This window comes from Rhinatrema bivittatum, chromosome 10, assembly GCF_901001135.1.
Source record: "Rhinatrema bivittatum chromosome 10, aRhiBiv1.1, whole genome shotgun sequence".
Lineage (NCBI taxonomy): Eukaryota > Metazoa > Chordata > Amphibia > Gymnophiona > Rhinatrematidae > Rhinatrema > Rhinatrema bivittatum.
Genome location: NC_042624.1, coordinates 25,771,796 through 25,798,965, shown reverse-complemented (window position 1 = coordinate 25,798,965; position 27,170 = coordinate 25,771,796). Strand labels below are relative to the sequence as shown.

At 42.5% G+C, this 27,170-nt stretch overlaps 1 protein-coding gene and 1 long non-coding RNA gene across 3 annotated transcripts in view; one reads left to right on the top strand and one right to left on the bottom strand.

Annotated features, from left to right (window-relative positions):
* The window catches only part of LOC115100248, a 31,622-nt gene extending 16,722 nt beyond the window's left edge, over positions 1–14,900 (bottom strand). Inside the window, exon 1 of the long non-coding RNA XR_003859007.1 lies at positions 14,490–14,900. This is a non-coding gene — a long non-coding RNA (uncharacterized LOC115100248). The remainder of the gene's footprint in view (positions 1–14,489) is intronic.
* The window catches only part of LOC115100245 (dimethylaniline monooxygenase [N-oxide-forming] 2-like), a 158,122-nt gene that overhangs the window by 119,305 nt on the left and 11,647 nt on the right, over positions 1–27,170 (top strand). For both annotated transcript variants that reach the window (XM_029618613.1, XM_029618612.1), the window contains exons 4-5: positions 4,798–4,960; positions 24,715–24,860. In XM_029618613.1, coding sequence (XP_029474473.1) covers positions 4,798–4,960; positions 24,715–24,860 — 309 coding nt within the window. The remainder of the gene's footprint in view (positions 1–4,797; positions 4,961–24,714; positions 24,861–27,170) is intronic.

The following is a 27,170-nucleotide window of genomic DNA, read 5'->3' as shown; positions in this document are numbered from 1 at the left end:
AATTTTCAAAGAGAAACACCCTATGTATTTTTTTTTAATGTTAATTACAAGATTTGTGGGGTTTCCTGGTACTTTGAAGCTACATGGGTTATTGAAAATGATTCTCTGTGGGGTAGATTTTAAAAGATGCGCGTGTGGTTGCTGGCACGCGCACATGGATGTGTCGATTTTGTAACATGCAGGTGCGCGCACGTTATAAACTCTGGTGGCCGTGCACACATGTGCACAGGATTTTACAATCTGTGCGTGCATGTGTGGGCAGCGTGCACAGGGGGGTACAGTTTTGCAAATGATGTGCAGTGACGCAATCGGCCCTTCCCCAGTTCCCTCCCAGTCTGCTCCAATTAAGGAGCGGACTGGGAGGGAACTTCCATATCCCCCTACCGAAAGCCCCTCCCTCTTCCCCTCTCCTCTCCACCCCATAAACCCGTCCCAGCAACTTACATTTTTATTTTGTTTTACTACTTCCTGCTCCCCTGGAGCAGAAGTACTTTGCACGAGCCAGCCGACTGCCGACGCGCACTTCCCCGGGACAGCAGCTAATAGCCGCAGTCTCAGTAGTCCTCCGTCCCACCCTACCACGCCCTTCCCTGCCCAGAACACGCCCCCGGCTGCCCCTTTTCTAGGGTCCGGCACTTGTGCGTGTATCACCACTTAAGCATGTGGCCGGGCCCTGTACACGCCGTGCGCATTTTCTTTTTGCTACAATTTATTTATTAAGAAAAGCACTAGCAGTAAAATTGAGAAATTTAGATGATATCCAACATATCCTGTACACATAAGTCAGTGGGTACAACTGTGTGGTGCTATCTATCTGACTAACCAAATAAGTAGTTCAATGGAGTCTTATCTGGTTAAATTAACTGGATAACTTAGATGTGGCCCATAGCAGGTCTTATCCAGCTAACTTTAGTACTTATTCAGCGGCATTGCCTTGCAGCTGATTATCCAGATAAGTCTTATCCAGTTAACTTACAAAGCTAGATAACTTTAAATATTGGCCTCATTATGTTTTACTAGGTAAAATACACAAGATTCATCATCTACCGAACATGGCATTTTATTAAATAAAGAGAAGAAAGTAAGTAATCTGAAAGATTTCTCTCCTGGACTGGTGTCTCCAAATGCATTTGTTCTATGTATATCACGCTAAGAAAGAACCTCAAGCCAGGATATGTTGGATATGATCTAAATTTCTCAATTTTACTGCTAGTGCTTTTCTTAATAAATAAATTGTAGCAAAAAGAACTTTCTTCTGGAGGTTGTAAAATGTAATATATACAGACAGCATAATGAGGTGAGATTGGACGTTTGTTAGTCAGGCTGGTGGCATAAAAAACAATTGGGACTATTTCTGTATCCTTCTCTCAAATTTCCTGATTTCTGATTGCATATCTTCTGTCTCTATATATAGTACAGAATAATCATCTGGTACAGATACTTCTGTTAGCAATGCTATTCTTGTCTTTTTCTTCTTTACCACTATATCCATGTGATGTGGGTGCTTATAGTCCCTTAGTCTCAGTGAAACACTTCTTGACATGTCACACAAGAAGTCATTATTCCTGTTCTAAGTTTTTGATTTTTGATCACAGACAGCCTTTAACAAGTGTAACAGTATTATATGACATTTGTGTTGCAATCTTGCAGCTGTTTACCTATACTAATTGGCACTATAAACTAGATAAATATGCTGACATACAAGGTTGTAGAACATTTTGAACTGATATGAGGTTAGTTGACATTCCATCTAAAACAGGGACGAGGTCAAATTTATAGAACTACATCTAGAACTAGAACAAGGATAAGGCAAATTAACTTCAATCTAAGATTATAAAAAATATTCTTAGAACAAACACAAGGTTGCTAATGCTGGTAAATTCCAAGAATACATTTACATGTGAGACAAGGATTGATTAATTAACTTGGAGAATGAGAGCAATACAGCCATTCAGATTATTTGTTTATAATAGAAAGTGTTATGGAAACCGGCCGCTGTAGGCCGCAGCCTGCTCCCTCCACCTACTGCCGTGGCTGCCTGCCGCTTGCTAGCTCCAGACGTCTCGCAGCTGCGGGGCGCTGCGGTCGCCATGCTGTCCCCGCACCGGGCTCCTGCCGGGTGCGGGGACAGCACCTGCTCCTTCCCGGCCCAGCGCTCCTCCCACACAGGGCCTCCACTAGGCCTCCGACGCTGCTACTCCTTCCCGGCTGCTCGCTCCCTCCATGCAGGGCCTCCAACAGGCCCCTGTCGCTGCTGCTCCTTTCCGGCTGTATGTGGTGGTGCCCTGTCTGGTCCTGCAGGGGTGCCCAGTGCTCCTAGGCACACGCGTGCGGCCTCTGACATAATTTAAAGGGATTGCTATGGGAGGTGCTTGGGCTCCTCCCTCTTGACCCAGGACTATTTAAGGCAAGGCCTTCCTGCAAGCCCTCACCTTGACTACTCAGCTCCTGCTTGTGTTCCTGATAGTCCCATTCCTCATTTCTTGCTTCTGACCAGCAAGACCTCAGCTTGAGCCTGACCTCAGAGATTCGCTGCCTGCCAAGACCTCTGCTTGCACCTGAGCTCCGAGATTCGCTGCCTGCCAAGACCTCTGCTTGCACCTGAGCTCCGAGATTCGCTGCCTGCCAAGACCTCTGCTTTTAGCTGACCTCCAACCACATCATCTGCCTTGCCTTGCCAGCTCCTGCCTTCTACTCATCCCTGCCTGCTAAGAGCTACACCTGTACCCGGACTCTGTCTCCTGAGGCCCCATGTAAGTGTAGCCGGCCCCAGCACCCAAGGGCTCAACCTGAGGGGAACGTGAGCTGGTAGTTTGAAGCGTCAACAGGGTTGCAGACTTCCCATTAGCCTCGCCTGCCAATGGTGGAGACCTGTGGGGCTCCCCCCCACAAGTGGTATCAACTTCCCCTTGGCCTAAGAATCCACGCTCCGTAACAGAAAGCCAGTCATAGAAATTGTAACCATAATGTAACTTAGTGTAGGGATTGGAAATGTACAACTGTAGATTGACTGAGATTACGTTTTGAAGCCTTGCAGGGCAATCTGTTTCTCTGTAAGGTGCTTTAACTATTTCATGTTTAAGATTTATATTATTTTATAGCCTTTAAATAAAAAATCTTTTCTCTACAGCCGGTGGCTTTAATCATTCTTATTTTCAAAGAACCACAACGCATGTGATGGAGCAAAGCCTCCACACACTTGGAAGCAGCGTAGAGATAGAGAGCTGACCTAAAAAAAGATGATAAAAGCAATAGCAGAAGAGAGAGGAGGAGTGTGGCTTTATAAAAGGAGATTCCTGGGGGTGGTAGTACTTACTGTAATTGCACTCTGCCCACCGGGGAAGCAGAGAGTGCAACAAAGGGGAAAAAGAAAGGAGATAATAAGTGATTCATTATAACCATGAGATTGCCAGGTAATGTAGTATAACGAGCAAGAATAGTTTTTGAAAACAAATACTTTCATTTTGGGGGTTCATAGCCCTGGTCTGATTAGGTTCGTGACTGGTAGGAAGAGTTGCCCAATAACACTTTGTGTTTCCCTGTGCCACAGGAAGAGGCGGGGCAGAGCAGGCCTATGAGGACCATAGTGGCCCCTGGCGAACCCAGAAACGGAGAGTCAGGTTTCAGTTTTACTGTTGGCTGTCACGCATTGGCAGGAGTGGCAGCAGCAGGGAGGAAGCGAAAGCAAAAGCAAACTTGGAAGTACTAGGGGGAGAGAGAGAGGTGGCACAAAAATGAAGAGCCAGGCAGAAACTCAGCCTGGGGCAGATTGAGATGGTAGGAGGCAGCCTAGGGAGGTGCATTCACTGCTTCACTCTTTTCGGCAGTGCGTGCATATCTCACAAATGGATAGTAGTAGGTGTGCCGGGGCAGATGGTGTGCATATAGGTAGTTGGCATGCACACACGTGCCTACTATCCATGCATGAGCCTCACGTACTGCCAAAATGAATTAAATGAATGGAGCAACACGTGCACATCCCGCTAAGGAAGCAGCCCAGAGATACCAGTAAAGCTGCCATGCACGAGTGAGTGAGGGAGCCATCAGAGGCGAGTCAGAGGCAGCGGAGCAGCAGATGCCACTGAGAGAGGCTGCAAAGAAGCTGCCGCCAACCTTTCAGTGTGTTATTGGGAAGAGCAAGGCATTGGAGGACACAAAAATAAAGCAGTAGCTGAAGAAAATAGTATCTGTCAATGAGTTAATTCAGTGAGTAAAGTGAAATAAGACAGGGGAGGGAAATAATAACAGTGGGAAGACTATACTTTTGTCAATCACCTATGTGAGGGGAAAATGTGAATTGCAATGAAGGTTTTTTAACTTAATAAAAAGAGAGCTCTGTGAAGGAAAGGTGTTTGTGTGAGTGACTGTAAATAAAACTGTGTCAGAGTGATTAACAGAGAGCAGCGAGCTGGGAAAAGAGACAGCAGGGCAGCAGCAAATACTGAAACAGCTGGAGTTAAAACCATTTCATGTGGTAAAAGAGGCAGGCGCGCTGCTGCAGAAGCCACTCTGAGGGCGGCCGAGGCAAAGCCTGAACTGCGCCTGACTTTCTAGCATCGATTGTGAAAGGCTGGAGATGCTTTAGTATTAAGCAATGATCCTCAGGCTGGTCCAGAGTTTTATGTGGGATAAATCCTCAACATATTTAAAGTTTTCTAATTTTTATGAAATACATTCCAGAGCCAGGCTTTGCCAGAACTATTGCTATGTTGTATTTTATTATTGTAACAGAGCTGCATTTCTTTCAGGGTCTAAGCTCCTAACGGATCCCTTACTGTGTCTTTCTCTTCCTACCAGACCAGAGTTTGCAGTGTAAGACGATGCCCAGACTTCTCTACCACCGGTCAATGGCTCATTGTCACAGAGGCGAATGGGAGGCAGGAGTCGGCCGTCTTTGATGCTGTTTTGGTCTGCACTGGTCATTTTACAAAACCATATTTACCACTGGAATTGTTTCCTGGCAAGTTCTGCTTAATGTTACATTTTACTTTATAGCTCCAGCCGTACACTCATAACTTCTCTTTATGGAACAGAAAGAGAGTTACGGGAAAACCTATTTGAGATTGAAAGGAAGGCTAGGGCAAACAGCTTTTTGAGAAGGCCGAGGAATAAATAACAGAGGCCACACCATGAATAATAGTGAACTGGGCAATAAAGAGCAAATGGGGCCAGCCCGGTCCCAAGCCACAGAATGCATTAGCTGCATCATTTATATGAAATGGACTTGATGATCCCTTTTCAGACATGAGAGGTCTCTCAGGTAATGTCATCAGTCACCTATGGAAAAATGTGAGTAAACCATATTACCTACGTGCAGGCTGTGACATCAAAACAAAACTGATAACAGGAAAACCTAGTGGGGTATTCAACAATTAAATATAATCTTAAAATTGATATTCTTCATTGCTGAGTATACCGCTTGGTTAAGGTTTTCACACTCATGGTTTGTGTGATAGTATTCAGCTTTCTTGCAGGAATCAGGAAAACCAGTGTCTTATTCTCCTTGAAAATTCCTGGCTTCGGAATAAAACTGATCCCCAGCTTCCCATTTGTTTCAGAGCAAACTCGTAAATTAGCAGAGGGACATTAACTAAGGAAATCTGCCATGAAACCCAAACGTCCTCTTTTAGGTGGTTTATTTGTGTAACAGAAAAGTAAAAAAAACAAAACAGTTTGCTCCCCGTATCCTACGCAGGCAGCTCAGTATATACTTTACATTTCCATTAGCCGCCAAATATACAGCCAATGAATACATTACCCATTTCCTTGCATCCTAGTCTCATGACATCATCACCCCATAGAGCCAATCAGGCAGGAGATTTATTCCTTCCTATAAAAATATGCTGATTACTTCGTCCCTTTTCTCCATCTTAGGTCTTATCCGCCATTTTAGATCCAAGGACAGGCTGACCTTTGACCTCCTTCTTAGGTGGAGCGACATGTGATGTTTTTTCACTCTTTCAACTAGAAAAAGATATTTATCTCCTAGAAAAAGGGGAAGCATTACAGTTTCATCGTGACCCACTCCCCCAGGTTCAGGCCGAAAATCTTGTTCTCAGACTGTTATGGCTTGATCTATCATTTCTTAACCAGATCATAAGACTTAGCTGAACTAAGCAATATGTTTCTGAATCTATCTGCTCCACAATAACAGGGGGAGCTGTATAAGGAGGTAGGGTGAGGGTCCGCCTCGGGCGGCAGACGTTAGAGGTGGCAAAAGATTAATGGCCCTGCAGTGTCTATCTCAGTGCCTCACCTTACCAGAGCAGCAAATATTTAAAAGTAAAGGTGTGGTGCGAGCGTCCCACATCACCGCCATGCGCAGGCCCACCTCATGCTATACCGCTTCACTAAGCATGCGGCGCCAGCAGGGCTGAAGTGAAGTCTGTCCTGTTCAAATTGTGCCGCCTGCCGCCCCTGGTGTGTACCGTCTGCCGCTGCACTGAAAGTGCTTCCCCCCTGGGATGTAAGTTAAAAAAACAAAACTGGTTAGGCTGCTGCTGTAATATTAATATTTTTAAAAGGTTGTTGGGTGGCAGGACATAGGCATTTCCTAATGGCGCAGCTGATTGCGCTGCGGTTCGCAGGTGAAGTTCCCTCAGTTGCTCAGTGCACAAAAACGGCGGAGGCCTGTTTTCAGAAAATGGAAGAGCACAAGGAGGGGAACAGGGCCGGACGGGCAAGCCCAGGCAGCAGCAGCAGAAGAGCGTGCAGGGAGAAAGCAAACAGGGACCAGAGTCCGGGGCAGGGGCAGGGGAGGAGAGCTCTTGTCTGCAGGCTCCACACTTCTGTAGCAGCGTTAGGGTGAGCTGGTAATAAGCTCTGGCTGGAGCTGCCCTCACAGCCTCTGAATTTGGCCAAACAGCACTTTGGCTCCTCCACGTTCCCGGAGAGGAGAGAGAGAAGGACAATGTTCTTGGGGAGGGGAGAGTGGAGCAACAACTGAAAAGAGAGAGGGAGAGAGACAGGTCAGGGGGATGGTGAGAGAGAAACTGATCTGAGGGGGGGGGGGAGGGTGACTGCTGAGAGTGAGACACTTATCTGGGGAAGAGGGGTGAGAGTGCAAGAGAGTGTCCTGGGGAAGAGAGGTGACAGTAACTAGTGAGAGAGTGAGAAATTGATTTGGGGAGGAGGGTGACAGAGACTGGTGAGAGAGAGAAAGACTGATCTTGTGGGAGAGACTGATTGGTGAGAGCAAGACAGACTAATTTGGATGGGTGGGGCAACAGTGTAGGTGAGATATTGATTTTGGGGGGAAGAATGACAGTGACCGGTGAGAATGTGAGAGACTGATCTGGGGAAGAGGTGACAGTGACTGAGAGTGTGGGAGAGACTGATCTGGGGAAGAGGTGACAGTGACAGAGTGTGAGAGAGACGGATCTGGGGAAGAGGTGACAGTGACTAGTAATAGTGTGAGAGACTGATCTGGGGAAGAGGTGACAGTGACAGAGTGTGTGAGAGACTGATCTGGGGAAGAGGTGACAGTGACAGAGTGTGAGAGAGACGGATCTGGGGAAGAAGTGACAGTGACTGAGAGTGTGAGAGAGACTGATCTGGGGAAGAGGTGACAGTGACTGAGAGTATGAGAGAGACTGATCTGGAGAAGAGGTGACAGTGACTGAGAGTGTGCGATACTGATCTGGGGAAGAGGTGACAGTGACAGAGTATGAGAGAGACTGATCTGGAGAAGAGGTGACAGTGACAGAGTGTGAGAGAGACTGATCTGGGGAAGAAGTGACAGTGACAGAGTGTGAGAGAGACTGATCTGGGGAAGAGGTGACAGTGACTGAGAGTGTGAGAGAGACTGATCTGGGGAAGAGGTGACAGTGACTGAGCGTGTGAGAGAGACTGATCTGGGGAAGAGGTGACAGTGACAGAGTGTGTGAGAGAGACTGATCTGGGGAAGAAGTGACAGTGACTGAGAGTGTGAGAGAGAGACTGATCTGGGGAAGAGGTGACAGTGACTGAGAGTGTGTGAGAGAGACTGATCTGGGGAAGAGGTGACAGTGACAGAGTGTGTGAGAGAGACTGATCTGGGGAAGAGGTGACAGTGACTGAGAGTGTGAGAGAGACTGATCTGGGGAAGAGGTGACAGTGACTGAGAGTGTGAGAGAGACTGATCTGGGGAAGAGGTGACAGTGCCTGAGAGTGTGAGAGAGACTGATCTGGAGAAGAGGTGACAGTGACAGAGTGTGAGAGAGACTGATCTGGGGAAGAGGTGACAGTGACTGAGAGTGTGAGAGAGACTGATCTGGGGAAGAGGTGACAGTGACAGAGTGTGAGAGAGACTGATCTGGGGAAGAGGTGACAGTGACAGTGTGAGAGAGACTGATCTGGGGAAGAGGTGACAGTGACTGAGAGTGTGTGAGAGACTGATCTGGAGAAGAGGTGACAGTGACAGAGTGTGAGAGAGACTGATCTGGAGAAGAGGTGACAGTGACTGAGAGTGTGAGAGAGACTGATCTGGAGAAGAGGTGACAGTGACAGAGTGTGAGAGAGACTGATCTGGGAAAGAGGTGACAGTGACTGAGAGTGTGTGAGAGACTGATCTGGAGAAGAGGTGACAGTGACAGAGTGTGAGAGAGACTGATCTGGGGAAGAGGTGACAGTGACTGAGAGTGTGTGAGAGAGACTGATCTGGGGAAGAGGTGACAGTGACAGAGTGTGAGAGACTGATCTGGAGAAGAGGTGACAGTGACTGAGCGTGTGAGAGAGACTGATCTGGGGAAGAGGTGACAGTGACAGAGTGTGAGAGAGACTGATCTGGGGAAGAGATGACAGTGACTGAGTGTGTGAGAGAGACTGATCTGGGGAAGAGATGACAGTGACAGAGTGTGGGAGAGACTGATCTGGGGAAGAGGTGACAGTGACTGAGAGTGTGCGAGAGACTGATCTGGAGAAGAGGTGACAGTGACTGAGATTGTGCGATACTGATCTGGGGAAGAGGTGACAGTGACTGAGAGTATGAGAGAGACTGATCTGGAGAAGAGGTGACAGTGACTGAGAGTGTGCGATACTGATCTGGGGAAGAGGTGACAGTGACAGAGTATGAGAGAGACTGATCTGGAGAAGAGGTGACAGTGACTGGGAATGTGGGAGAGACTGATCTGGGGAAAAGGTGACAGTGACTGAGAGTGCGAGAGAGACTGATCTGGGGAAGAGGTGACAGTGACTAGTAATAGTGTGAGAGTGATCTGGGGAGGAGGGGGTGACAGTGGCTGGTGAGAGCAAGAGAGAGACTGAACTGTGAGGAGGGGGTGACAGTGGCTGGTGAGAGAGTTACTGGTTTGGGGGTGAAGGGTGACAGTGGCTGGTAAGAGCGAGAGAGAGACTGAACTGTGAGGAGAGGTTACAGTGGCTGGTGAGTGAGCAGTGTTGGCCTTTGGATAGGATGTGCTGGGCGATTGCTCTGTGCACTATCAGCACAACCTATCCTATGCAGCTCGAATAGAATCCTGGAGGGTCCTCAGCAGACCCCATCCCAAGCCCTGAGATTGTGTGTGTGTGCACGCGCATGTGGTCATGTGTGTGTTTTTAAGAATGAACATATGTGTGAGAACCTGTGACACATATGCACACACCTGAGTAGGTGTGCGAGGGAGTGAGAGAGAACCTGTGTATGTGAGAGAAAGGGAGTATGGGTGTGCATATGAGAAGGAGTGTGTGAGAGATTAAACATGTGTAAGTGTGTCTGAGAGAAAGGATAAGGTTTGTGTATCCTACTATCCCCCCCCCCCACCTCTCCAGCAATCCATAATAATCTCAGTGACTGGAAATGAAAACATCCCAGGTATGGAGATATCTGTAATCTTTATTAGTTTTAATTATTGGGTGGTGTTTATTTCTGCTGTTTTGAAATATTTTATTGATGTTTTGGGAAAATTCTAAAATTTTTAAATTATCTTGGATGTTCTATTCATCAGATGATTTCAAATATTTATTAGCATTGTTTTACTATTATGATTTATATTTCTTGATTATATTGTTTTATGGTTTTATGGAGAATGGTAAAGTTGTGCTACATATAGCATCTGGCTTGTGGTTTCCAGTTCACATTTCTATTTATGCTTTATGGTCTCTTTATTCTGTATTTGTTTCCATACCCGTGGGAATATTTTCTGAAATCTGAGAGGTATTAAACATTTGAATATGATCTTTATCCATTTTCTAAATTTGAGACACTACTGTCAAACAATTTAAAAAATATTTTGGTTGGGTGACTACTGGCTAGAACTGGCCAAGACTTTATTGCATATAGGCATTTTAGGAGTTTTTCTTGAATGTTTTATAACCAAGTTGCCAGATACCGTCAATATAAGGTATGCAAAGTCTAGGGGAGTGCTCTATTTCTTGTGCAGTTAGACAAAATTTGAAGTTTGTATTAGCGGTATTTGGCTCACTTCTGCTGATAAAGTGTGGTCTAGGGATACATGATTGATTATCAAAAATTACCAAAAAAAAAATTCCATACGGATACTTATCATCTCAGGACCGATGATTGTAAATGATCCATGCTGGTATAAGTACTGAACAAAAGTTGGGGGAAGCTGGAAACAGAGGAGAGGAGGGATGTCCAGTCTCCCTAGCACCAGAACAGCTGAGAGACAATAACTGCAAAGTGCCCTACCCAGCTGGAATGGATCGAGAGATGAGCCGGGTGAAGTCAATGATGGGCGACTGCCAGTTAAAAAACTCACGGCAGTGCGTCGCACCGCTGATGCCGGCGTGCGGCTTTTCTTAGCATTCACTGTCTCCCTTGAAGTTGATGGGGAGAAAGAGGAAGGCGAAGATAATCTCATCTTCACCAGTCACAAACAGAGGCCTAAAGGATAATCATGTCCTACGTCTGGTGGAGTCGCCTAATGAGGACAGTTTGGGGGCATCTTTAGCAGCCTCCTTGAGTCCTGGTGAAGGGCCATCTTCACCTCCTCAGCCTTTGACTACATCCTTACTAGAAGTTAATCAGACACAAGAAACTTTGCCAGTAAGTAGTAAGGCTATAAAGATATTTGTTACTCTGCAACTGGAATTTTAACATCTAATCAAGTGTCTGTTACGGGGAGTGAAATGGAAAGTGGGAAAATGTATAGGCAAAATTTACTGCCTATCAATCCCCCTAATAATGTCACTCTTGATGTGGAAACACACGCTCTCTCAAGTGACACAAGTTCAAAACGCCTTCTCTCTACTACATAATGATGAAGCTCTTGTGGAAGAGATTGAAATGGTATCTGAAAAGAAAGAAGAAACCTAATGCATACAGAAATTCCAAAATACAATCAACACAATCAATAACCAAAGGAAAAAGCTCATTGTGCTGGGTGACTCTGTCATCAGAGGCACTAATTTGGGAATTCTTTTAGAGGGAAACACTACAGTTATAAGCCTCCCAGGATCATCAGTCAGCAGAAATGCTATTCAGATAGTCAAAGTGATCAAAGAAGAAAGCAAAGACTTTAAAGTTGATATTATCATCCATCTGGGAACCAATGACCTTGCTAGAAACAGCATCCAAGAGGTAAAGAGAGATTTCCAGTTTCTAGCTAAGCAGATTAGCCACATAGCGACAACCATTGCCTTTTCAGAAGTGTTACCTGTTCATGGAAAGGGGAAGGAGAAGCTAAGCCATATTAATAACTTCAATACATGGCTCAAATCCTGGTGTAAGGAACAAAGTTTTGGATTTATTGGGGGCTGGGGCTGTGTATGGAACAGTAAAAAGTTCTTTGTCAAAGATGGCTTACATCTGTCTGTCAGTAACACACAGAGAGAAACCATGTACTTACAAAGTTCTTTTAATTTATTCAAACACTCTTACTATAAACACCTATCTAAACAATTAAAAACTTACTAGCACACACATGCCCATACATAATATTTAAAACACAATATTGCACAATATTTTCCTTTTTTACATACAAAATTTCTATTACAAAATTTCCATTAAATGAGTTGCATATGATTACTGTTGATTGCGATCTCTTACTCATATATGTTCTTCACGGATATCATTAAATACTCATTTCCTTCATTAGTATAGTTCTCATCAATATCATATTCATCTAAAGTGCAAAGTCTAACAAAGATCTCTTTGTTTCACCCTTTATCATAAGGGCTTCCTCAGGGACAATACATAATTTTATCGCTGTATCCTTTCTTCAAATTATATCCTATAATCAAAACATTTAATTTACTCCTATACCGCAAAGAATAAAGATTTTTAAAAAAAATATTTTAATCAATAACCCATATCTCACCTAATCATATCACAATGTGGCTCTCAACTCCAATCGACAATATGGCTCGTTCAAATCCAATCCGTTACTCATATCTTCATACACAACCACTGTTTACAATAACGAACTTCAAATATCACACTAGTTCATATTCTTTACTTCAATTGAATTTATCTATAAATAAAATGGATGAATACATTGCATTAAACCCAAACTAAAAACAACAACCAACCTTTACCACCGCACCATATCCGATTCCAGCTGCCAGGTACTTCCAAACTCACTTGTTACCGGAACTGACGTACTACTCCGTCATTCACAAAACGTCATTGTGCACCAGTTCCCTCAGTTCTTATAAAGTGAAGCAAATCTAGATACACCTGTCCTAATTACCTACACATGGATCCCATATACAAGATTAACAATACCACAACAAGCTTCAACCTAAATAAAAATTGCACTATGTATTTAACAATGTTCATCTCTGCATAGATCGCATCACTAGCCCAACAATAATCAAAAATTTTGACAACCCTACACGATAATATTTAAAGCCCAATTCCTAGCTCACCAATACTCAAACATCCTCCAGAATCATTCACAGAAAAGCTTTCCATTCAATCGGCCCATTAAGGCAGTGCGGAGCTACCGTGTGCTAATTAAAGATAAAACGCTGTTCAATTTTTCTTAGTACTGCAGATAGATCACCTCCATTATTAAGACCAACCTGTTTGATAACAAAAAAATGAATATCACTCAAAAAATGTTTCTTTTCCACCCAATGGTCTACCAAAGGGGCATGTGCTCTCAAAGATTTAATCAGACTTCTATGTTCAATGATACGAAACCTGATAGGACTTACAGTTTGGCCCATGTAAAACACCTCAGGTATCTTATAAGGATGATCTAGATTATGGTGTTAAAAAATCTTACATTAAGCCTGATACATCACATCGAATGCATACACACGTTGCTCTCTGCTTCAACGGCAGGGGGAAAAGTGTAAAACAGGATTTATATTCAGAAGCATATGAGAGAGAGAGAGAGAGAGAGAGAGAGAGAGAGAGAGAGAGAGAGAGAGAGAGAGAGACTAGTCATAATGTCATCTCCCTCGATAGGTATTTGTATCCCTATAGTAGGCCCACCTAGTAACTCGAGGTGAGGGTTAGGTAGTAGTGTAGGGGGTTAGGGGCCACTTTGATATTCAAAGTGAGACGTATGAACAGAACAGTGGTCTCTTGTGAAGATTTGATGACCTTCAGAGTGAGGAAATTCACTCCAAGATGAGATTTGGGCAATGTTCTCTCAACCTAGCTTGATGGACTCTCTACCTGGGTAACAGAATGTGAAAACTGCACCTGATAAGTTGTTTAGTTTGTGGTACAGCTTTTAAACTGCTTTTCCTAGCTGAAACCTTTAAGGCATGATAAATCTGCTGATCAGGGATCTCAATTCTCCCCCTTTCTTCCTGAGACAGAGCAGAAGAAACTCTTCTTATTTACAAGTAGATTTTAAAAGCCCTGGGCGGGAGTTATGTGCGTGGCCGGGCCCTGTGCGCACCGTGTACATTTTTATAAAGGGCCCGGCCACGCGTGTAACCCCTGTTACGCGCCTACGTGCCAGGCCTTTGAAAAGGGGAAGACCGGGAGCCGTGGTCTGGGTGATGGGCCGGGGAAGCGCACACCGGCAGCCGGCCGGCACGCAAAGATTACTTCTACTCCTCTGGAGCAGTAAGTATCAAAATAAAACATTTAGGGATAGTTAGGGTAGGTTTAGGTGGCGGGAGGAGAGGGGACAAGGGAGGAAGGATAGAGTTAGGGAGGTCTGATTGCGTCACCGCATGCATTTTTCTAAAATTACCTCCCTCTGTGCGCGGAGCAGGCTACCCGCCCACATATGCGCACGCGGACATGAAAATCCCTCGCGCATGTGTGCGGAACCCGTGTTTTATAACATGCACATCCATGTGTCCACGCCAGGAACCGTGTTATCAGGGTTTATTACAAAACAACAGAAATGAGATTTATCTGAAAAAATCAAGATTCATTTTTGCCACTGATTTCTCCCATTTTAATTCTTGATCTAATAAACACTGATAAATTGCCAGGAAAAATAAAATAAAAACTGAAAACGAAGTTCCCTAAATAACTAGCAGGAACAAATACATCACAATAAATGACACAAAAAATATGTTGCTCCCAAATATTGAAATAGCATCTGACACTAATATTATTTCATTTCACATAATCCTACCTTCTTAGTATTGCTAGCAGGTTCCTATTTAGCAGTCATACTTAATTTATCTTTCTCTGCAGTCGGGATCATATATATAATGATTGCTCCTCCTTGGAATTTAAACCATGTACTTTTGTAGAATTTTGTAGCACATGCAAGGTTATTACTTCCCATTTATTCGCCTCTCACTGCCCGGCAGTTTATCATGTTTTGTACCATTAACTGCATCAGGGGCTTTGCATAGCAAACTGTCCCGCCTCAAAAATGCTTTGAAGATGCTCTGTAAAAACACACAAAATGACAGTTGTAATCACTTCTCTTATTGTGTCAGCACGTATAACAAAGATCGCCAAACTTACGTTTGTAGCAGCGTTATTCAAATCATGGCAACAGCAGCAGCCATCTTTAAAATCACAAGGTTACCCAGGGTTCACAATATAAGGAAGTACTTTTATTCCTTAGCCATATCGCCTCATCTTAAAGAAAAACAGCTAGTGGATTCAGTTCAAACCCCTTGGGGACACAGATTGCGTTTGACAGATCCAGTCTTGTTCCCTCTGTACTAGTATCCGAACCCGATTTCCCCCTCTCTCACGCCACTCTGTTTGAACTTGCGCCAAAACAGTCCATTTGATATCTGAAAAAATGTGATCGTATTGTAAACAATATGATACCATGGGGACCGCTAGAGAAAAGGACCCAAGATCCAAGGAGAAAGGGTACTAGTCCCAAAGAGCTGACCTGTGTGAGGAAGAGTTGGAAAGAGATTCTGAGTTTTGCTGGTGCAGTGTCTTGAAGTGTACCAGATTTTTTGATTTTGTGTTCCTGTCACCAGTTTTAGTTTTATTTTGAACAACAGCTTTGAGAGTATGAGTGATTTTTGTTTTGTATGACTGGAAGGATGTGCAGAAGAGCCCAGGATACAGACAAAAACTTGAGAGCTCATTATTGAACGTTACCTGGCTTGGTAAGTTAGCAGGATAAAACTTAGGTGGCTAAGTTATCCTAAATATTCAGCAGCACAATTAAGCAGTTCACCCACCATTTCTTTGGCCTTACCTCCTCTCACTGGGCCACAGTCCCGTGTTTGCAAGAGAGGGACATAAGGTAAAAAAAAATCGTGGGTGAACCGCACAATAGCAAGAAGTGTTGAAGCGGCGTTTAGCATATTCAATGGCGCAGTGAGTTCGGGCTACGATTTGTGAAGGAAGGAAAGCAAACTGTGAGACGTTAAGCACAAGTTTATTTATTTTATTTTATTTATTGTTTTTGTTATACCGAGTTTCATGATAGGCATCACATCAACCCGGTTTACAAATAACAAGGAGTGTAAAGCATAACGTAATGTAAAAAACAATATTTTCAATAAGAACCTTGAACTTTAAATACAGTGAATCAGAAAAAGGGAGAGGGAAAGTTACAAAAAACAAGGAAAATAAACTTGGGATGGAAGGGGAGAAATTGAACAGCACAATATTTACATTTCAGCCTATTGATACATTAGAATAGCAAGTGAAAAAATAAGACTATGAAACGGTACATAGGTAATCAAATGAATAAATATGACACAGTTGTGAATGGTAATAGTATGATAAATATTCAGCAGGAATTAGTGTTACAAGAAAGAAGAAAGAAAGTGTTACAAGAAAGAAATCTGATCAGGCGGAAGTGAAGGCCTTAAGTACAGAAAACAACAGAGGAATGCAGTTAGTCTGATACTGAAATGATAACAACATGAGACAGCGGACCACTATTTGTGAAATCACTTGTTAGGCTCTATAACTAAGACAACAAATTAAGGCCTAGATTTTCTAAGATGCCGCGGCGTTGTGAATCGCGCGGTACAGGGGGGCAGGGGGTGATGCAGGGGGCGGGCCTATGATAGCCAGCAGTGATTGCACCTCCGCGGTGCGATTGCTGCTGGCTTTTGCACCCAATAGAGCCATCGTAAAAGGTGGTGCTACTGGGCGCGAAATTGGAAGCGAAAAGGCTCCTTACCTTTTTGCCGTCCACACTGTCTTCGTGGCGTCCACCTCGGTGCCGCTCCGACTCCTCCTGTTCTGGTCTTGACGCCGCCCTTTTTTAGTGATCGCACGCAAAAAGGGACTTTTCGTGTGCGATCGCTTTGAAAAATGACCCCCTAAGATACGTATGGAAATTTAAAAGAGCGATGCCCCTGAAGAAGCCCTAAGTATCAGGGTGAAACGAGGCTCTCGTTGGACAAAATTTCTTTATTTGAAAGGAGACACAAGATTCAAACTATTGCCCGACTCAGGCCGAGTTTCGCCCCCCACGGGGCTGCCTCAGGGGCTGTATGTAGATTTATTATAATTTCTATGTTCAATATATTCATATATCATGATACAAGTGTCTGATAACCTCTACTTGCTGACCCAATCGCGATTTTTGCTTCGGGGGAAAAAAACTTCTCAAAGCGCTACTCCGCCGTAGCGTTAGATTAATTAGACTGTAAAACAAGACGGTCTCCGCTCAATGCAGAATTCTTGTCAATACATATCACGTCATTTCATTTTTCATTTATTAAAATTTATTAGTCGCCTACCACAAGGAGGCCTAGGCGATTTACATCAACATACATAATAAAAACATGAAATTAACATGTACAATAACACACAATTTTCATATGTTTCACAGAAACAATAATGCTCAATATCATTTAAATTGAATGAATAATCGGTCACTCAAAATATATATCATTATCCTCACATCTTTGAGAGGATTTATTCTGCTAACACCACTCTAAAATATATTGTATGCACGTCGGAGTAAATACTCTTTCAATAACTGTTTAAATTTTTTCACATCATCCAAAGACCTAAGTTCAAATGGAATGAGATTCCATTGTGTAGGTGTAGGAATGGAAAAGGAGCTCTCCCGAGTACTATAAAAGTGAGCTTGTTGAACAGATGGAATTTCTAAAAGATTCAATTGGGATGATCTTAAGCATCTTACAGGTTTATAAATGCGTAAAAGGGCATTTAGCCAGTAAGAGGAATCTGAAGCTAAAAGCTTAAAGACAACCATGACTATTTTATATATAATGCGTTCAGTTACTGGTAACCAATTAAGACTACACAGGACTGGAGAGATATGATCACAACATTTAGAATGGGATACAAGACGCGCAGCCGAATTGAGTAATAATTGTATCGACTGTAATGTAACTTTAGGAAGACCAATGAACAGACTATTACAATAGTCTATGTGTGGAAAAATGATAGCACGAGTTACAAACAGGAAATCTCGAACATACAGTAATTGCCTTAACCCTGCAATAAGACGGAGCTTGAAAAATCCACTTTTAATAAGAGATCTGATATGAGGACGAAAAGACAGAGTAGAATCAAGTAAAACTCCTAAACTCCTAATGGGTTTATCTATAGGAAATGAGATGTCATCAATACAAATTGAATCATGAGAAGGTGTACAATGAGGACGGTGAATCAGTAAGATATTAGTCTTGTTGGTATTCAGCATAAGTTTATTTTGTTTTAACCAATGCATAATGGAGTCTATTAGGGATGTGAATCGTGTCCTCGATCGTCTTAACGATCGATTTCGGCTGGGAGGGGGAGGGAATCGTATTGTTGCCGTTTGGGGGGGTAAAATATCGTGAAAAATTGAAAAATCGAAAAATCGCAAAACCGGCACACTAAAACCCCCTAAAACCCACCCCTGACCCTTTAAATTAAATCCCCCACCCTCCCGAACCCCCCCCAAATGAGTTAAATAACCTGCGGGTCCAGCGGCGGTCCGGATCGGCAGCGGTCCAGAACGGGCTCCTGCTCCTGAATCTTGTTGTCTTCAGCCGGCGCCATTTTCCAAAATGGCGCCGAAAAATGGCGGCGGCCATAGACGAACACGAATGGACGGCAGGAGGTCCTTCCGGACCCCCGCTGGACTTTTGGCAAGTCTCGTGGGGGTCAGGAGGCCCCCCACAAGCTGGCCAAAAGTTCCTGGAGGTCCAGCGGGGGTCAGGGAGCGATTTCCCGCCGCGAATCGTTTTCGTACGGAAAATGGCGCTGGCAGGAGATCGACTGCAGGAGGTTGTTCAGCGAGGCGCCGGAACCGCAGGTTATTTAACCGCCGCTGGACCCGCAGGTTATTTAACTCATTTGGGGGGGGGTTCGGGAGGGTGGGGGATTTAATTTAAAGGGTCGGGGGTGGGTTTTAGGGGGTTTTAGTGTGCCGGCTCACGATTCTAACGATTTATAACGATAAATCGTTAGAATCTCTATTGTATTGTGTTCCATAACGGTTTAAGACGATATTAAAATTATCGGACGATAATTTTAATCGTCCTAAAACGATTCACATCCCTAGAGTCTATACACAAATGCAATGTATCAGAAGTAACCTGCCATGACTGTTGTACCTTAATATAAAACTGAATATCGTCCGCATAGATTTTAAATCCATCAGTAATAATGGTCAACAATTTTGCAATAGGGGCCAAATAGATATTAAACAACAAAGCAGACAAGGCAGAGCCTTGTGGGACCCCGGCTTTTAACAATTGAGGGGATGACAATTGAAAATTAAATCTAACCATTTGAGACCGATCTGAAAGATAACTTTTAAACCAAGTAAATACTGTCGCAGAAATACCACATTCCTGCAAATGAGACAACAAAATCTGATGGTCAATAGAGTCAAATGCAGAAGTAATATCGAGAGACACCAACAAGAACTGATCACCTCTATCAAGATTCCTTTTAAGAGAGTCAACAAGTGAGATAAGAAGTAATTCTGTGCTGAGACCACAACGAAATCCAAATTGATGCGGACTTAAGATCTCATTAGTTTCCATGAAGTCAGTCAGTTGTTTAAGAACAATACCTTCAATCACTTTTGCCAATATAGGAAGAGAAGAAATGGGCCTGTAGTTAATCAAATTGCCACTATCTAAATTTGCCTTTTTTATTAAAGGTTTCACCACCGCTGATTTCAATGCCTTAGGTAATATACCCACAGACAATGAAGCATTCACAATGTGTGTGATAGAGACTTTCAGAAGAGTAAAAATTTCTCTGAAAGTAACTGTTGAAATATTCAAAATGGGACAAATGGTATTATTCAGCTGTAAAATTACATTCAACATTTCCATAGAGGAAACTAATTCAAACTCTGTCCAAGTAGGAGCATTACCAATCGTAGAGTGACTGAAAGAAACATTCACATCTTTAAAATACAACAAAAGATTTTCTAGCTTAACTGAGAAATGTTTTGCAAACATATCAGCCGAAAGAGAAGAATCAAGGCTGATTGGTTTCTGTACATCCGATAACTTATGAACTAAATTAAATAAAGCTTTCAGGCAATTACCTAATTCATGTATTTTTTTGGAATAATATTCCTTTTTAGCGGTTAAAGTATCTAATTGATATTTAGCTAAAGCTTCACGAAATAATAACACATTTTCTCGAGAAGGATATTTTGACCATTTGCATTCAATTTTCCGTAGACGTTGACGTGATAATATTAAAGCTGAGTTATTCCACGGCCTAGACCTAATAATCTTTTGATTAGAAAAAGAACAAACCTTCAACGGGGCAATAGAATTCAAGGAAGTCATTAGATAAGCAACCCAGTCATCAAAAAAGGCATTAATATCACTAGCTTCAGAAACATCAGGAATTGTAGTAAAATGATCTTTTAATTTGTTGATATCAACAAAGGATCTTTTCAAAAAATTTACATCATAGATCAAATGTTGATTACCACATTTGCATATAAAAGGGAGTAACATCTAAAACAAATTCATTTAAAATATAAAATCTACAGCATATCTGTCTCGCAAAAAGCTAAAATAAAATTAAAATTATGGATCAAAACACATCCTAAAATATACAAAGTGACCACTAAAAATTATAATAAAAGGAAATAAATACAGCAGAGTCAAAAGCTTGGTTAAAAAGCCAGGTTTTGACTCCTTTTTTTTTAAAAACTCTGATATCCGTTTCCATCCTCAGCTGTGGTGGTAAAGAGTTCCAAAGGTTGGGACCGGCAATAGATAAAGCTCTCTTTCGTACAGTGTTCATATGAGCAGATTTTATTGTCGGAATTGGAAGTAGCCCGGAGTTCGCAGATCTGGTTACTTGTGCTGGTACGTGAAAGTGTAGTGCTGCATTTAACCAGATGACCTTCTCTTTGTAGAGGGATTTATGTATTAATGTAAGTGCTTTGTATTGTGATCTGTATCCCATAGGGAGCCAATGAAGCTCTTTCAGTACAAGGGTGATGTGATCAAATTTCTTTGTGTTAGTCAATACCCTTGTGGCTGAATTCTGCAAAAGCTGTAGCGGTCGTATAGTGCTAGCAGGAAGGCCCAATAGAAGAGTGTTACAATAGTCTAATTTAGTAAAAACCAATGCTTGTAAAATTGTCCTAAAATCATTGGGGTATAAAAGATGTTTTACTCTCTTTAGGATATTCAGTTTAAAATATCCATCTCTAACTGTTTTATTTATCCATTTTTTGAGGTTTACTTCACAATCTAGTGTTATTCTCAGATCTCAAATATCCAGAGTGATAGGATAAACTTTTGCAGTTTCCAATATTTCAAGTTTTTATTTATTTATTTTATTTAACATTTTTTTTATACCGACAACCGTTTGCACATCGTATCGGTGTACAATGAAACTCAAAACAGATAGGCAGAGCCTTTACATGGAACATTAATTATAAAATTTGAATTAAAAGGTATAACTGGTAGACTTTCAGGAAACAAAAGGAAGGCAGGGCAATTCCTGGAACAGTAGCTGTAAAATTAGAGATAAAGGTGTTTCAAAAAAAAGTTCCTCAATGGACTTAATTTTGGGCAGATATATATAAAATTTCCATTTTTTTATCATTGAGTTTTGTTCATTTCAGATAAAACTTTTTTAATAGCGACTAAATAAATATCCCAAATTTTTAAAGTGGAACCAGTAGAGTTTTCAATAGGGATAAAATCTGCACATTGTCAGTATTGATAAAATATGTAAGATTAAGACCAGTTAAAAGTTTGCAGAGTGGGAACATATAAATATTAAAAAGCATAGCAGAGAGTGAAGATCCTTGAGGGACACCATAAGGAAGATTAAAAATATTGGATTCAGCATTATTAATCTTAATTTTAAAAGATCTGTTTTCCAAATAGGATTTAAACCAGGAAAATGTGTTTTCTTGTAGTCCAATTTCATTCAATCTATCTAGCAAAGTAGTATGGTTTACTGTGTCGAATGCTGAAGAAATATTCAGCATTATCAAAAAAATATGTTTGACCATTATCCGTTCCTCTTAAAATGGTATTATGTTATGCCCCTAATAGGGTTTCAGTACTATCTGAATCCTTGTTACGATGGAAAAAGCAGGTTATGTGTTTCTAGATGTTCTGAGAGTTGATTATTCACAACTTTTTCAAGAAGTTTAGCTAAGCATTATCTAAGGTTAGATAAATCAGAAGGATCCAAATTGGGTTTCTTTAACACTGGTTTCACTATTGTGCACTTAAGTTGGTTTGGGACTAAACCTTCAGTTAGAGAAAGATTAACAATATCAGCAATAGGTTTGGTGATAATGCTAGGAATTGTGTAAAATATTGGTGTAAACCAATTGTTGAAAATAAAAAGAAAGTGTGGCATCTATAATTGCCTAAGGACCTCTGATTCAATATAGATTGTCTATTTCATAGTGCATTGATAATAGAGTTTTAATCATAAATTGTAAGCTTAGGTTTTTCCATGTATTTATGTTGCATAAAATTGTATTTATTATTTACAAGCATTTATGTACCATCCTTGAGTAATGGTCAGGGCAGTTTATAAAGTAAAAACAAACATAGTATCTCAGACATACAGTATCTAAAAAAATTGCAGTAATATATCTTAAAATAAAAATTACAGAAGTAGTATCAATAAATCTCTTGGGTTATTTAATATCCTAAGCTACTTTAACAGCCATGTTTTAAACTCCCGCTTAAATGATTTGAAATCAGTAGATATTTGTAGAGCCTCAGGCATTATATTCCATAGTTTGGGACTAGCTACAGAAATATCTCTTTCCCAAATCTCACAGAAGTGAGCATATTCAAAAGCCATTTAGGCAGATAACTCAGAGTGGAAATAGGCTGTTTGGGACAGTTTCGTGTACTGCGAAGATTCATTGGTTGTTTTATCGCGGTGCACGATGTTTTCGCCATTTGCGGAAATGGATTCGCAAATCGGGAAAACATCGTGAATGGCGAAAACATCGCGTGACGCGATGTTTCCCCACTGCACGAAAAATGCCTTATTTGCATGGGACACGCCCCCTCATGCGTTACCACTGCGATATTGGAAAATGAGGCCCTAAATGGCAAATGTGGCATATTCAGCCACTTATCTGTCTAAATTATACTTTGATAAGTACTTGTATGATGATAGTTTAGCCGGGTAAAAGAGGGGCATTCTGGGGGCGTCATGGGGAGAGGCTGAGTTAGCCAGCTAACCTAGTCAAATATAGAGTACATCCGGCTCGCTTAGCTGGATAACATTAGGCCGATAACTTTAGGCCTGCTTCAGGCCTTTCATCCCCTCACCCCACATCTCAGGAAAGGCAAAATGTCCCAGTATCGCCGCCCTCCCTCCCCGCCAACAAACCCCTTCCTCTCACTAAAATCTAACACAGAGGCCAGGCCTTTCCTTGCCCTCCCCAAATGTACATTAGTATCCGCCTCATGGCAACAATTATTAGGTGAGGGGATACAGCAAATTGGGCTATAGGCTCTTTTAGTAGTTTTTTTTTTAACCAAAAGTGCTATTTACCTGGATATCTTTTTTTTAATATATCTAGATAATATATCTATAAGATAGCTGGATATATTCAATAATATGGTGCACTGTTGAATATGCCTCCAAAGTTTGATGGATAAGTTTATCCAGCTAACTTTGCTATCCAGACTGTGTCTGAATACAGACCTCCAATATTAATTTCTTTATTCTGGTTACCTATACAATCTCAGATCCAATATACTATACTGACCTTAATTCATAAGATCATTAACCACCAAGATACTGAATGAATAGGAGCAGTTTTACATTTATATATGCAACAGAGAACTCCAAGATCATCTGCATCTGTCAAAGGTGGCCAATATTTAGTAGGCCGTTCAGTGGACAAGTTATACAGCTAAGGATAGCCAGATAATCTGTCCCTTATATTCAGCATGATAAATGTCCCACTGAATACACTTCCTTAAAGTTATCCAGCAACATGTAGCTGCTGATATGGCACTCAGCGCACAGAGAATAGAAAAGTAGCCCTCTCCCAGGGATACCTAAAGAGAGTTAGCCACTCCGCACTGGTAAGCAAGAGGACTCCTTTCATCCTCCAGTCAAAAGGAGTTTGGAGAGCTAGCCCAGGTTCCTGTCCTGAAGAGTACAAAGAAGTTTATGTGCCTATCCCTACCAAACTTGTATATTAAGGAGAGGTTACACATATAGCTTTGTGTCTCACAAATCCTTTCCTTTCCTTACTGCTTTCATTGTCTACTCCCACCTGCCTTTGCAACACTCAGGGATCCTACCTAGGATCTCCACAGCTTGCTTCACTCATTGACTTTCTATAGTCTACCTGATCTGGGTATGGCTAGCTTCCGTTTTTGTTTTTTTCCATTCTCTTTCTGAAAAGTTCATAATGTAAATATGACCCTGACTAGAGTCACTAAGCAGTGTAGTAGAAATTTCTGGAGGGTTCCAGCCTTCCAGGTTTATTAAGGAGTGCGCTCAGGACCAACTAGGGGTCACTCCTGCCCCATGGGGGACCTTGACTCTTCAAAAGAGGATAAGAAGGGATCTGGAGATTATGTTTGAATTTTAGCAAGGAAGAGTAGGGTTTCATCGAGGGAGCAGGACTTAAGCCTTCAACGTTTGCTGGGGAGGAGCTGTGCCAGGGAGTGTGGAAGAGTTGAAGAGGAATTTGCTTTGGAAAGTGGCTTTTGACTGCAGCTAACCCCAAGTATCAAAGCTGCTGCTTTGATACTTGGGGTTTACTGCCCTTTTAAGGATCACAACAGGCAGCAACACGTGTTCCCGGCATCATCATGACATTTACTAAAGTGCCTTACGTTAAAATGGTGCACCCATGCGCCAGTTTAATGCACTTAGTAATTAGGCCTCTAGACTTGACGACCAAGATACTGAGTCCTATTCCAAACATGTTCTATGATGTTTGCTTGAACTGTTCTTCTTTTTCCCTTCAGGAATAGGTACGTTCAAAGGCCAGTACTTCCACAGCCGAGAGTACAAAACTCCAAGGACAGAATTCCACGGGAAGAGAATACTTGTTGTTGGACTGGGAAATTCCGCAGCTGACATTGCAACGGAGCTCAGTTACGTTGCTGACCAGGTACAATTCTTTTCCCGTATGTGCTGACTGCAGAGGCATAAAATGAGAGATATATATGTTCCATGGTTGCCCAGGAGCAAAGAAGAATAAACAATGTTACATGATTAGGAAATACTAAAATAATTTTTAAAAAAGCCTGTGATTCAGTCATAGGCAGAGATTGGGGATGCATGGGGGGAAGGGACAATGCCCTTCTCTCCAAATGTAAGAAGTCAGTGCAACCAGTCTAAGGTCCGAGGTGCTGGCCGCAGGGTACAGACTGAGTCAGCACCTGATTTGCTGTGCTGCAGTGGCCCTGCCCCTCAAGGCTTGTCTAAAGGAGGTGGGGCCTGGGAGCAGAGTGGCTTTACTTGTTGGGTAGCTGGTGGCGGGAGGAATGGAGCTGGTGGGGGTTTCCCTACCTCCGTCAGCCAATAAAAAGGCATTGTTAGCAACTGAGGTGAGGGATATGGGGGTAGGGAACAGGGAACAGGGAAAGGAAGGTGGCAAAGGCGATGGGAGAATGGAGGGAGATGAGAAGGGAGAGGGAGAGATGGAGATAGAGGGAATTGCAGAGCATGAAGGAGTGGAGGGTGAAAGGTGGTTAGAGTGCACCACACTCACACTCCCCCCCCCATCTTCACACCTCCCCCCACACATACTTTCACATCTTTTCCCCCCTCACCCTCTCATATACCCATCACACCCCCAGCCCTCACACACACCACGCACGCACAGCAAGACCAACCTACCCCGACACCTACTCCCCCACCCCTGAAGCAACCACAAGAGAGACAAACACCCACCAATCCCAGAGCAACACAGACATGCCTCGCCCCTCCCACAAATTAAGTCAGCAACCTATGTCAACAGGGCCAATATTCAAAAGATATAGGAGGAGCCTAACTTAAGGAGTTAGGTGCCTTAGTCTTCCTAAATGAAAATATTAGGTGGCCAAAAAAGTGGGCATGGCCAGGGGAAGTAAGTTAGGCACCTAGCGCTAACATACAGAGAGACCTGGCTACACAAACGTCTGTGATCCTGCAAGGACTTCTGGTTATTACAGAAGATGCAACCTGCCAGATAGACCCAGCTACCATTGTCAGATACCCTGTGTCACCTCCTGGGCTTCTAAAGTTTCACATTTACTCATATATTCCGGCAGCCCCAACACTCATTGTTATATCAAGCAAGTATGATGCTATGAGCACTGAGACATGCACTGCTAGATCATACTTCTTCTCGCTTCAGTTTTAGCAACCATGGGACCTCTGTGACCGCTCTAAGCCGGTATTGGTACCTTAAGGTACTTCCTCCTCTGCTCTGGTTATTTTGTTGGTTCTTTCAAAATCCCTTTCCCCTTCATTACTTGCTGACTTTTGGTCTTACCCTGGCCATGTCATGCTTTACACATCTGAGGCCATCCATGGCCTTACCCATCTAGTTATCTTTAAAGATTTCATAGAAACATAGAAACATAGAAGTGACGGCAGAAGAAGACCAAAAGGCCCTTCCAGTCTGCCCAGCAAGCTTTCACACCTATTTGTTTTCATAATCTGTTACTCTGACCGTTGAGGTCAGGGCCCTTATTGGTAACTTTTTGGTTCCAATTCCCTTCCACCCCCACCATCGATGCAGACAGCAGTGCTGGAGCTGCATCTAAGTGAAGTATCTAGCTAATTGGTTTGGGGTAGTAACGCCGTAATAAGCAAGCTACTCCCGTTTGTTTACCCTGCATGTGCAATTCAGCCATTGTTGGTTGTCTAAATAAAAATCCTCTTTACTTAATTCCCTCTGTTGCTGAAGCAGTGAGCTGCGCTGGATACTTATTCCAAGTCAAGTAACATGCTTAATTGATTCGGGTAGTAGCCACCGTAACAAACAAGCTACACCCATGCTTATTTGTTTACCCAGACTATGTAATTCATTCCTTGTTGGTTGATGCTGATATAAATCATCTTTTCTTCATTCTCTCTGCCGTTGAAGCAGAGAGCTATGTTGGATGTGCATTGCAAGTGAAGTATCAGGCTTATTTGATATGGGGTAGTAACCGCCGTAACAAGCCAGCTACTCCCATGCTTATTTGTTTACCCAGACTATGTAATTCATTCCTTGTTGGTTGATGCTGAATATAAATCATCTTTTCTTCATTTTCCCTGCCGTTGAAGGAGAGCTATGCCGGATGTGCATTGAAAGTGAAGTATTCAGTAACCGCTGTAACAAGCAAGCTACTCCCCTGCTTTTTTGTGGATGCAAATCCTTTTTTCCACATTTCCTCTTGCCGTTGAAGCATAGAACAATATTGGAGTCGCATTAACTGTGTGTATGTTT